General features: G+C 38.6%; 1 protein-coding gene across 1 annotated transcript in view; it reads right to left on the bottom strand.

Moving 5' to 3' along the window:
• LRRC36 (leucine rich repeat containing 36) overlaps window positions 1–12,773 on the bottom strand; it is a 51,303-nt gene that overhangs the window by 33,783 nt on the left and 4,747 nt on the right. The window contains exons 2-4 of the mRNA XM_053603924.1: window positions 5,905–6,032; window positions 1,553–1,745; window positions 657–753 (exon numbers count right to left, since the gene is read on the bottom strand). Coding sequence (XP_053459899.1) covers window positions 657–753; window positions 1,553–1,745; window positions 5,905–6,032 — 418 coding nt within the window. The remainder of the gene's footprint in view (window positions 1–656; window positions 754–1,552; window positions 1,746–5,904; window positions 6,033–12,773) is intronic.

The following is a 12,773-nucleotide window of genomic DNA, read 5'->3' as shown; positions in this document are numbered from 1 at the left end:
ATATGTCTGTAACACAAATGATTAGAAGGGTAACCAAACATTACTAGCAGTTAACTCTTAGGAGCAGGAGATAGAGTGAATTTATGACTTCTTTCCGTGTGCTTTTATGTAATATTTAAATTGTAATGACTCCTGTCTATTTTTCAAAAATAATAAAGCTATTTTTTAAAGCATGAATTTGAGGGTAGAATAAAATGGTACGTTCTTTTAATAAGATTTTTACTTTTTGTCTTGTAGAGAAATGCTTCCTTTCTCGTCCTTTAACAAATTTGTCTCTGACAATCTTGCCCATGGTAATATAACCCTCCTAATTCAAGAGAAAAAGACCATGAGCTGATTGATGGCCAAGAAAGTATTGGTAAGCATGGAGAGGGCTAAGTTATCTCATACTATCCTTATTTATAAACTGTAAAAATCAGCTTTAGAGAATTGACAACAATTATATCCAGACCCAATAGTCCAAGAAATCAGGAAACTACCCACTGAGGGCCAGTTTCTTGTCCCAGATAAATCTATGTGTGGAATACTTTTCTCCCTGATCTGAGGATTTTTATAACTTATAGAAGATTTCTGCTGAAAAATGAAGTTAAGCAGGAATTCACTATGATCTATGTCCAGAACTAAACTAAAAAATTTTTTGTAAGGAATCTTCTTACCTTTTATCCACCTCTAAAAGAAAATTTTCACTGTTGCCCAACTGACTAAAATGCAGCTTGGCAGCTTTTCTCTCACTTTCGCGTACGGTTCGGTCATCTGGAGGCAAAAACCGTGGTCTGAGCATGTTTCTTTTTTGGAGTAACTGGTAGTGGGTCAGAAAATCATATTCACAGAGGAAAAACCAAAGACCGGTCTCATCTTTGTGTGTTAGAGACAGCTCACAAAATAATGCTATTATGTTGTCACTGGAGCAAGCAGTAACTCGGGGAGACTACCAGGGACCATAGCAACAACTGCCACACAGGTGTAATTACCTCTTCAGGAAGAGCAGAGCTTAGAAACCACACCACCCAATGGCCTAACTCCAGGGCTGACAGTCACACCATTTTCTGAAAGCGTTTACTTAGTTCCCCTATAATGACTTTCTGGGGGCCACGTGAAATCTACTTTTGTTATCAGTAAGAAATGTATATTTCGACAATACGATTACAAGGAAATACAGATCAGCTCATTTAAAGGAATGTTTCTTGTTCCCTGCCAACAAACCCCCAAAGAATTGTTGTGTTAGTTTTCTAGTGCTAATAAAGTTGCAAAGTTGGGGCACCTGGAAAAATAATTCTCAATCTGGAAATTTTGTGTTGAGGAGGAAGTCGTGGCGAAACCATCAACTGAAGAAAAACTAAAGCTGGAAGTAACTGATAAAATCATAGATTGTCATTCAATGAACAATCAAAGGACTCGTCATACATCCTGCCAACCAAAAGAGCTACATAAATATTGACTAATAAACAAATACATCCTGCCAGTGCATACTCTGGGCCAACATCCAAAAGGTTAAGAGGCAGCTGATGTAAAGTAAGATTCTGGGGAAAGGAACAGAGGAGGAGGGTCTCACCCAGTTTCTCCAGAGTTTGTAGCGTGTATACAGCAAAGAGTCTATAATCTGTATCTTTCCTTACAACAGGATTAAGTCTCAAATCTAGTTCTTTGAGGAAGGGTAAAGGCTGTAGACGGGACACTTCCACTAATGAAGGAATGTTGTTATAATATAAATTCAGGTCTTGGAGGGAGCATAAATACTGGATGCCCTGCAAGGAAAAAAAAAACACATTATGAAACTGTATGTCGGTAAGGAGTAGGAACCTCACAGATAAAGATGGAAATATACTTTTTACTTTTCATCCTTAAACATGTTACCCAAGGTACCCATGAGAAAGGTAGGGTTGGAACTGACATTTAGTTGCTTGAGAACAAAACCATAGGCACTGGGTGTTCTATGTATTAAATAGATAGATTAAATATATATAAAATATATAACACATTTCCTGCTTTACAAAATATGACATCTAAATATCAGTCAGTTCTCAGCATCTCTTAGCTCCCTAATCATTCTCCTGATCTAATCCAATCTTTTCCAGTGGTAGCCAGACCAAGGCACTTTAGTATCTCTCACCCTGGTTACAACCACTCTTCTTTTTTTTTTTGGCCGGGGCTGGGTTTGAACCTACCACCTCCAGCAGATGGGGCCAGCGCCCTACTCCGTTGAGCCAAGGCACCATCCCACAACCACTCTTCTGATCTCAATTTACAAAAGGAAGGGAGGAAGGCAGAAGAGCTGGTTTGGGGGTGGAGGGCATGATTAAAAAAAAAAAAGAACAAAAGTGGGTTTTTGTGTGTGTGATAGTGTGTCTCTATATCTCAATGCTTCACTTACAGTGTCAAAGGACTACGTGGGAAAAAAAAACCATGCTATCTCAAGACCTCTCTCTTGGACCAGACTAGAACCTCACCTGTCTTTGTTTCCCTCTTCAGAGTTACTACCACCATGCAAACTCCCCATGCAATCAGTCAATTTTCCTTGGTTGAAATGTTCCTCTTTGTTCAGTTCTCTTTCTGCGGACTTAGCAACTCCACCCCTGTACTTAACTGGCAACAGTACAATCAGGACTAGGAAACTTGAGAGGAAAAGCCTCAATTTTCCTCCCCTGATGAAACCTGCTATTGAAAAAATTTAGTAAGAAAAAAGAAAAAATTTAGTTACCTCTCATATATTTAGCTAGTTTGCTTTGGCTCAACACTAACTTTTAGGACAATTTAAAAACATATATGCTTATGTATAACCACACATTTTTTTTTTAACCACAGGGTCTCGCTTTGTTGCCCAGGTTAGAGAGCAGTAGCATCACTGATGCAACCTCCAATTCCTGGGCTCAGTGGTCCTCCTGTCTCAGCCTCCCAAGCAACTGGGACAACAGCTCATCACCATGCTCATCTCTCTCTCTCTCTCTCTGTGTATATATATATATATATATATTTTTTTTTTATGTTTTGCAGAGACTGTGTTGCCTAGGCTGGTCTCAAACTCCTGGCCTCAAGCCACCCTCCTGGATTCCCAAAGCACTGGGATTACAGGTGTAAACTGCTGCTCCTGGTCAACCTCTACATTGTTAATGACTCAGGAATAGTTATCAGTGCCTGTGGCCCCACTCTCAGGGCTGTACACCATTAGGACAGTCTTTAATTTATCTAATGGCCAGCTCAAGTAATCTTTTGGTGTCTTTCATTGTAAAGATCAAGCAAACGGGTTCTAGCCTCTCATTTTTCCCAGCTGTCATGAATTCATGTATTTCCCGAATTTACACTAAAAACAATCACAAAACATTTTCTCCAAGGAAAAATTAAGCAAAGTGATTCAGAGCTGATAGAGATAAATATATGCAGATATAAATCATACATGCAAAAAATATATATAGAACGCTAACATTTACAGAGTGATTCCTATACGTACATACTCCTATGTTATTTTGATTACATCTTAATTTTTTTTGTTTTGAGACAGAGTCTCACTTTGTTGCCCTCAGTAGAGTGCTGTGTCGTCATAGCTCACAGCAATTTCAAACTCTTGCTCTTAAGCGATTCTCTTGCCTCAGCCTCCCAAGTAGCTGGGACTACAGGCTCCTGCCACAGCACCCAGCTATTTTTTTAGAGACAGGGGTCTCACTCTGGCTCAGGCTGGTCTTGAACCTGTGAGCTCAGGCAATCCCACCCACCTTGACCTCCCAAAGGCTGGGATTACAGGCTTAAGCCCCTGCACCCGGCCTACATACGTTAATTTGATTTATCTGCACAGTAGTTTTTTTGCCCAATTTACAGAACTAGAAAGAAAGTAAATACAAAAACAAATTACAACAATATTCATTTAATTTTTTAGCCTGAAAAGGAATAAATATGCAAATGAAAAGAGGAGGCCTAAGTAACTATGAACTAGTACTTTCTGAAACTGATTGGTCAAATATAAATGGCTGCTACAAAATAGTCTAAAGACCTAGTTCAACCTGGAGTTGCTGGTTTTATTTATTTTATTTCTTTTTCTTTTTCTTTTTGAGACAGGGTCTCAAGTTGTTGCCCTGGGTAGAGTGCCATGGCATCACAGTTCACAATCGTCTTGCCTCAGCCTACTGAGTACCTGGGAGGAGCCACATGAGTCACCGTCCTGGGACTACAGGTGTGCACCACTACGCCCCGCTAGTTTTCTTATTTTTATTTATTTATTTATTTATTTATTTATTTTCAGACAGAGTCTCACTTTGCCACCCTTGGTAGAGTGCTGTGGCATCATAGCTCATAGCAACCTCCACCTCTTGGGCTCAAGTGATTCTTTTGCCTCAGCCTCCCAAGTAGCTGGGATTACAGGCACCCATCACAACTCCCAGCTATTTTTAGAGATGGGGTCTTGCTCTTGCTCAAGCTGGTCTTGAACTCCTGAGCTTAAGCAATCAACCTGCCCTGGCCTCCCAGAGTGCTAGGATTACAGGTGTGAGCCACCGAGTAGTTTTTCTATTTTTAGTAGAGACAGGGTCTCACTCTTGGTCAGGCTGTTTTTAAACTCCTAAACTCAAGCAATCTGCCCAGTAGACCTCCCAGAGTGCTGGAATTACAGGCATGAGCCACCATGCTGGCCTGGAGTTGCTGGTTTTAGAATCCTAGTTTGGAAATTTGATCTTGCTTAGGCTTCTTCTTTTAGGACCCTTAGCTAAACCTCAAAATTGGGTCTGGACGGTGTTGTTGGACAAGGATCTCTTAAGAAGTGCAAAACTGAGGCGCCGGCCCCATATACCTGAGGGTGGCGGGTTCAAACCCGGCCCCGGCCAAACTGCAACCAAAAAATAGCCAGGCGTTGCAGCGGGCGCCTGTAGTCCCAGCTACTCGGGAGGCTGAGGCAAGAGAACCGCTTAAGCCCTGGAGTTGGAGGTTGCTGTGAGCTGTGTGAGGCCACGGCACTCTACTGAGGGCCATAAAGTGAGACTCTGTCTCTACAAAAAAAAAATCAGCAACCAAAAAAATAAACTCTTCCGAGCTTGATCAGAAAAAAAAAAAAAGAAGTGCAAAACTGGCAGAATAATCTGGGAGATTGTCAACTAATCCTAGATACCACCTGTTAAGTCTTTGGTACTTTTAGTCTTGCCTAGATAGGTATATAGGAAGGGAAAATGGGAACATGTGGAAGAAGCACCATTTGGGGGTCTACCACAAAGAAAACAGAACTTCCTTTGGTTGTGCCCATTTATGCTTGCAGAGCTCTTTGTATGTGTTTGCTAAGTCACATGCAATCAGCTCACGCCTGCTCCCTCCTGCTTTCCTGTTCTGCCCTCCGCTTTACCATCCCCTGACCTGAAAATTGTTCTTGTTTATCAACACCACCCTTTCCTCCTCCTTCTAGGAGTAAATTCATCATAACAACACAAGCTAGTGTTTCTCCATGTGTGCTCCAAGTACCACCATCATCACAATTCCCTGAGTATATCATGAACTCACCTTGAACCTACTCAACTGGATCTATTCTGAGAATAGGGACTAAGAATCTGTACTTTTACAAGTGTTCCTCATTTTTTATACATATTAAATGTATGCTATTGTTGTATACAGTGATAACTTAATATGGTTTTCCCTGATTATAAAAGGAATTTTCCTTCATATTTTGTAATAAATAATTTTAAACATAGAGCAGAAGTGAAAGAATTTTATAGTGAATAATGCAATTTAGTTGGGAAGCATTTTAAAGGAAAACCCTATATTCTCTAGGCCAGTGGTTCTCAACCTTCCTAATGCTGTGATGTATTTTCATTGTTACAAAGAGGTTGAGAACAGATTGAGAACCACTGCCCTGGGCTAACATTATTTAACTCTTATCTCTTCCCCCCAAAATAAATTCAGTGGACCTGGCTGGTCACAGAATATAGAACTTACCTTCAGGCTAGTGATCAAATTCCTTGATAGATCTAAGGATCGGAGATTTTTAAAGTTTTTGAAGGCATCACCAATGGAATGGATTTTTCCAGCATAAGATCCCTGTAATGAAAGAGACTCCACCAGTTCTGTAAAGAGATCATCAATAGTTATATTATGATCTCTGCTTGGAAAAACAGCATAGTGAGTGAAAGTAGGCCTTCCTTCCTCCCATATCCCAACTGGGAAAGGTCTACATCCAAGACTCATGAGATTCTCTTTTTAAAAGCATCATCATGTTCTAAGACAGTGACACCAAACCTTACGGTTACAGAGCTCTTGGGTTTTTCTAATTACCCTGAAGAATGTAGTAAAAGTCTCCAAAAGGTCTCAAAACAAAATTTAAAAAGGAATTTAGGCTTGGTGTGGGGGTTTTGACCTGTATTCCCAGAACTTTGGGAGGCTAAGAAGGGAAGGGAGGATAAGAGCCGGGTGCAGTGACTCACACCTGTAATCCTAGCCCTTGGGAGGCCAAGGAAAATAGATTGCCTGAGCTCACAAGTTTGAGACCAGCCTGAGCCAGAGCGAGACTTCATCTCTAAAAATAGTTGGGCATTGTGTAAGCTACTGGGGAGGCTGAAGCAAGAGAATCACTTGAACCTAAGAGTTTAAGGTTGCTGTGAGCTATGACGCCATAGCACTCTACTGTGGGTGACAAAGTGAGACTCTGTCTCAAAAAAAAGAAGGATCACTGAAGTCAAGAGTTCAAGATCAACCTGGACAACATAGCAAAACCTTGTCTCTACAAAAAAAAATTATTTTTTTCTTTCTCTTCCTTCCTTCCCTCCCTCCCTCTCTCCCTCCCTTCCTTCTCTTTCTTTCTTTCTTTTTTTTTTTTTTTTGAGACAGTCTCACTCTATCAACCTAGCACACCTCCCAGAGTGCTAGGATTACAGTCATGAACCACCACACCTGGCCAACACTACAAAAAATTTAAGTTAGTCAGGCATGGTGTATATGCCTGTAGTCCTAGATACTTAGGAGGCTAAGGCAGAAATTCGAGGTTGCTGTGAGCTATGATCACACCACTACACGCCAGCCTGGGTAGCAGAGCAAGACCCCATCTTAAGCAAAAAAGAAAAGTAAAAGAAATTCAGCAACACTGATGCTGGGATTTAGCCCTATAGATAATATTAACCAAAATTTTCCAGGATATATAATGTATAGCACAAGGATGTCAGTTTCAAAAAGGATTTAAGATATTCTTTAAAAATTACCTTTTGAACTGAAGCTGCAAGGTAAAAATACAAAATAATTTTTTAAATAAATAAAGAAAAATAAAACTATTAAAGGTTCATCAGAAGAAAGTTAGAACTAGACAGCCCAAATAATAGTACATTGAGACAAAGAACAATTACTAGGTCTGTGACCTTGTACAAGTCACTTAAACTCTCTGTACATTAGATTCCTCATCTGTATAATAGGGATAAAAACAGTACTTAACTCATAAGGCGATATAAGGAAGGAATTAACATATATAAAAAACTGAGAACAGTGCCTGGCACAAGGTGAATGCCATGTAAGTGTTATTTGCTGTTATGGAGTCATTAAAAAAATAAAGTAGGAAAAAAAATATCCAATGTACTCAGTACTACTGTGAAACCAATTTATAATCACTCACACTTGCATATGAAAAATGAAACACTGCTCGGGAGGCTGAGGCAAGAGAATCGCTTAAGCCCAGGAGTTGGAGGTTGCTGTGAGCTGTGTGAGGCCACGGCACTCTACCGAGGGCCAGAAAGTGAGACTCTGTCTCTACAAAAAAAAAAAAAAGAAAAATGAAACACAACTTTAGCCTAGGATGAATGAGGGAAGGGGAGGGAGAGGGGAGCGGGTGGGTTGATAGAGGGAGGGTTAGTAGGGGGACCACACCTATGGAGCACATTGCAAGTACAAATTGGATCTATCAGGTGTAGAACACAAAAATCTTATTGCTGTAATTGGGTAAATGAGGTGAAGGCTATGTTGATTAGTAGGATGTAAGCACTCCAATTTGTACAAATAATCAACGCATCGAATCCCATAATGGCATAAATGTATTTATGATCTATGTACAAATGACTTAATAAAAAAAAAGTAACAAAAAGAAAGAAAAAATAAAATAAAGTAGACTTGTAGAGTCACCTATGACTCAAGTGTGAGACAATGAGGGAAAAATATGATTTTTTGGTATGTGTAACTACATTTTGAAGAATGCTGTGTTTCTGTGCATATAAGGGGAGAAAGAGAGGAAAGTCATCTAAACTTCTAATAGCACTAAAAAGAGGAGGATCTCAAAATTGCCAGAGGAACCCACTGGAGGATCTTAAGGATCCAACTTGCAAATGAGCACCAGAGGACTGCAATGAAATAAAGTCTTAAAGTATTATGACATTCTGGGTCTCATCAATGCTAAAAAGTCATAAACCAAAGATCCATTTCAAGACAAGACCCACACCAGGATAAACTAGTGGGAATAGAATCTACAGTGAACGGAGCAGGGACAATAGCTCCAAAGGAAAAAGAAGGTCCAGATGCAGGTTGGGGAGGGAAACAGATGGCAGATCTCAGGAAGCATGTCATACTTTACAGTGTTTTGTGAACACAACAGAAGAAAGAGCTCCAAAATCTTGAGACTAGAAAAGCTATTCTGGCCCACCTTTCTACCTAAGAGTATAGGAAAACTCACTGCACTTTAAAAGCCACAAAAAAATTACAGACAAAACTTACACTGAGGTTATTATAAGAAAAAAAGAAAAAGGAGAATAATACTCCTAAAAGCGAAAGCACTCCAGAAATATACTTTCACAAAACAAATGAAAACTGTATCTCAAAACAAGCTAAAAGATATAGCAATGTAGCAGTTCTCAAAGAGTGATCCCTAGACCCTTGGACGTCCCCAAGACATATACCAGGTCCACAAAGTTAAAACTGTTTTTTTTTTGTTGTTGTTGTTGTTGTTGTTGTTTTTAGAGGCAGAGTCACTTTGTCATCCTTGGTAGAGACAGTAATGGCCTTTTTTATTGTGTTGACATTTACTCTTATGGTACAAAAGCAAAAACTACTGGTGTCTCAAGGATAACTCTAGCAGCGGCATCAAATTTCACTAGTAATCATTGCATTCTTCACCACTGTACATTTGCAGATTTTTTTTTAAGCCAGTTTTACTTAAAAGTGCCCTTGATAAAGCAGTAACAATGATTCATTTTTATTAAATTTTCACCCTTGAACATGTCTTTTTAATAGTGTGTGACTTAATGGAAAATATGCAAAAAGTACTTCTGCTACATAGTAAGGTATAGTGGATGCCTTGAGGGAAAACGTGTGATTGAGTTTCCAGCTGTACTAGCCACTTTTATTTATTTATTTTTTTTGGCTGGGGCTGGGTTTGAATCCACCACTTCCGATATATAGGGCTGGAGCCTTACTCCTTTGAGCCACAGGTGCCACCCTGTACTTGCCACTTTTTCATGGAATACCATTTTTATGTGGAGGGGTACAAAAGCCTGACCAATCATGGTTATTTAGACTCAAATATTTGACAGACATTTTCTTGAAAATAAGTGCGCCTGTTACTGCAGAAACACAACTCATAAACTGAAATGTTATCAATTACAACATTTTGGCTTCCAAACAGAAATTAGAATTTTGAAAAACTTCTATTTGCCTACAAAAAGTTGACAAGTTCCTAACATTTATACATTTTTCAAAGGACATTGGTAGTGATATTAAAAAACATGATTTATATAAAGAGTTTTGTCAATATTTGGAAGATATACATAACTTAATGAGTCGATATTTTTCAAATGACTGATGCATGATGTTACAAAATCGTGCATTGGCAAAAGGTCCAGTCAAATGCAAGATATATCAATGAATTTCATTGTAACAGAGTACAAAAAGTTCATTGATGTGATTTCAGATTCCACATACAACTGAATTTTAAGAAACTACTACTTGCCCAGTTTTCATGTCTTATCAAAGAAGAGTATCCATGATTCTCTGAAAGGCTATTGAAATATTCCTCCCTTTTTGAGCTACATAGCTGCATGAGACCAGATGATTTTTATATATTTCAAGTAAAACAACTTATTTTTTTATTTTATTTATTTATTTATTTTTGTGATTTTTGGCCAGGGCTGGTTTTGAACCCGTCACCTCCGGCATGTGGGACTGTGCCCTACTCCTTGAGCCACAGGCGCCGCCCATAAGTAAAACAACTTAACAGATTTAATATAGAAGCAGATATGAAAATTCAGATGTCTTCTTTCAAACCAGACATTAAAGAGACTGGCAAGAATATAAATCAATGATGTTTATTTTTTTGGAAATATGCTGATTTTTCATAAAATACTTTTTATGTTAACATATAATTATAGTAATCTGTAAATATATTAATAAATATTTAAAATTTTTCTTAGTTTTAATTTCTGTATGGTAAATATTAGTATTATTGTCCACATTAACAAAAGCTCTTTGAGGCCCTCAACAGTCTTTAAAAGTGTAAAGAGATTTTGTAAGAAATTTGAGAATTGCTAAAAAATATAAATTTGAATTAGAAAAAATCAGAAAAAAAATTATTGGAAAGGAAAAAAAAAAAAAAAAGGCTTTGAAAACAGAAGAGACAGGCCAGGGATGATAACTCATGCCTGTAATCCTAGCACTCTGGGAGCCCAGGTGGGAGGGGTTTGAGACCAGCCTGAGCAAGGGCAAGAGCTGTCTCTACTAGCTCAGGAGTTTCAGACCAGCCTGAGCAAGAGCAAGACCCTGTCTCTACTAAAAATAGAAAAATTATCTGGGCATTGTGGTGGGTGCCTATTGTCCCAGCTACTCCAGAGGCTGAGGCAGGACGATCCCTTGACCTCAGGAGTTTGAGGTTGTGTAATGATCTATGATGACACCACTATACTCTAGCCCAGCTGACAGAGCAAGACCCTTTCTCAAAAAAAAAAAAAAAAAGTTAAAATGGTAAATTTTATGTTATATATATCTTACCATATATATATATATATATGTTTTGAGACAGAGTTTCAATTTGTCACCCTTGGTAGAGTGCCATGGTGTCATAGCTCACAGCAACCTTAAACTCTTGGGCTCAAGCGATTCTCTTGCCTTAGCCTCCCAAGTAGCTGGGACTACAGGCACCCGCCACCATGCCCACAGGGTCTCACTCTGGCTCAGGCTGGTCTCCAACCTGTGAGCTCAGGTGATCCACCCACCTCGGCCTCCCACAGTGTTGGGATTACAGGTGTGAGCCACTGTGCCTGGCCCATAATTTTTTTAAATCATGGAGAATGCCTTTTTTTAAAAAAGGAATACTTTTGGCTGGTCTGGTGGTAGTGGGTTATCAAAGCTTATTAAGATTAGTGTCACTAAAGTTGATGTTCAACCCCCTACTGCTAAATTGACTGTCTAAAAAGGGAAAACTTTTCTAGAATAAAAGGAAATTAAATGGAATAAAGTCATACAATGGAATATTCCTTAGTAATATGAAAGAATAAAGAACTGATACACAGGCGTTATATTGAGAAAAAGAAGCCAGACAGAGAATAGTGTATATTGTATGATTCTAGTTATGTAAAATTCAAGAACAGGCAAAACAAATCTATAGAAGTAGAAATTGGAACAATAGTTGAATCTAGAGGTGGGGAATTGATTAGAAAAAATACGAGAGAATATCCCAGGATGATAAAAATATTTTATACCTTACAAGAGGGCTGGTTACATGGGTAAATGTATTTTTGTCAAAATGAAAATCATATATCGGGTAAGGAACTAATATCCAAAATATATAAAGAACTTCTATAATCCAAAAATAACAAAAGAACCCTAACTAAAAAAAAAAAATACACAAAGGATTTGAATAGATATTTCCCCAAAGAAGTTATACAAATGACAAAACAACTTAGGAAAAGATGTTTAACATTATTAGTTGTTAGAGATATGCAAATGGCAAACCACTTCACACTCACTAGGATACTTATAATAATAATAATTTAGGCCGTGGATTGCTTGAGCTACGGAGTTCAAGACCAGCCTGAGCAAAAAAGTGAGACTCCATCTCTACTAAAAATAGAAAAACTGAGGCAAGAGGATTGCTTGAGCCTGAGTTGGAGGTTGCTGTGAGCTATGATGCCACAGCACTCTATCCAGGGTGACAGCTTGAGACTCTGTCTCAAAAAAGAAAAATAATAATGGGCGGCGCCTGTGGCTCAGTGAGTAGGGCGCCGGCCCCATGTGCCAAGGGTGGCGGGTTCAAACCCAGCCCCGGCCAAACTGCAATTAAAAAAAACAGAAAGAAAGAATAATAATAATAATTTTAAAACAATGGAAAATTGTTAGCATTGGTGAGGATGTAAAGAAATCAGAATCCTCATATGTCACTGTAGGGAATGTAAATTGGCGTATCCACTATGGAAAAGAGTTTGTCAGTTCCTCGATAAAATATAGAATTACCCTGTGACTCAGTAATCTGTTCCTAGGTATGTAGCCAAAAGAAACTAAAAACAGTGTTTAAACAAAAATTCATACACAATGGTTCATAGCAGCATTAGTCACAATATCCGATAGATGGGAGCTCCAGTTGTGCAATCGGTTAGCGCATGGTACTTATATGACAATATCCAATAGATTGAAACAACCCAAATGTCCATTAACAGATGAATATATTTTGAAAATGTGGTATATCCACAAAATAGAATATTACTTAGCATAAAAAGAAATAATGTCCCCATAAGTTATCTCATAGATATCAACAAACTGATTCTAAAGTGTATAGTATACAGAAAGGCAAAAGACCCATAGCAGCCAACACAACATTGGAAAAAAGTGAAGTCAGAGAACTGATACTA

Source organism: Nycticebus coucang, chromosome 2, assembly GCF_027406575.1.
Source record: "Nycticebus coucang isolate mNycCou1 chromosome 2, mNycCou1.pri, whole genome shotgun sequence".
In the NCBI taxonomy this organism is placed as follows: domain Eukaryota; kingdom Metazoa; phylum Chordata; class Mammalia; order Primates; family Lorisidae; genus Nycticebus; species Nycticebus coucang.
Note: the sequence above shows the minus strand (reverse complement) of the source record. Positions and strands in the feature narration are given on the sequence as shown.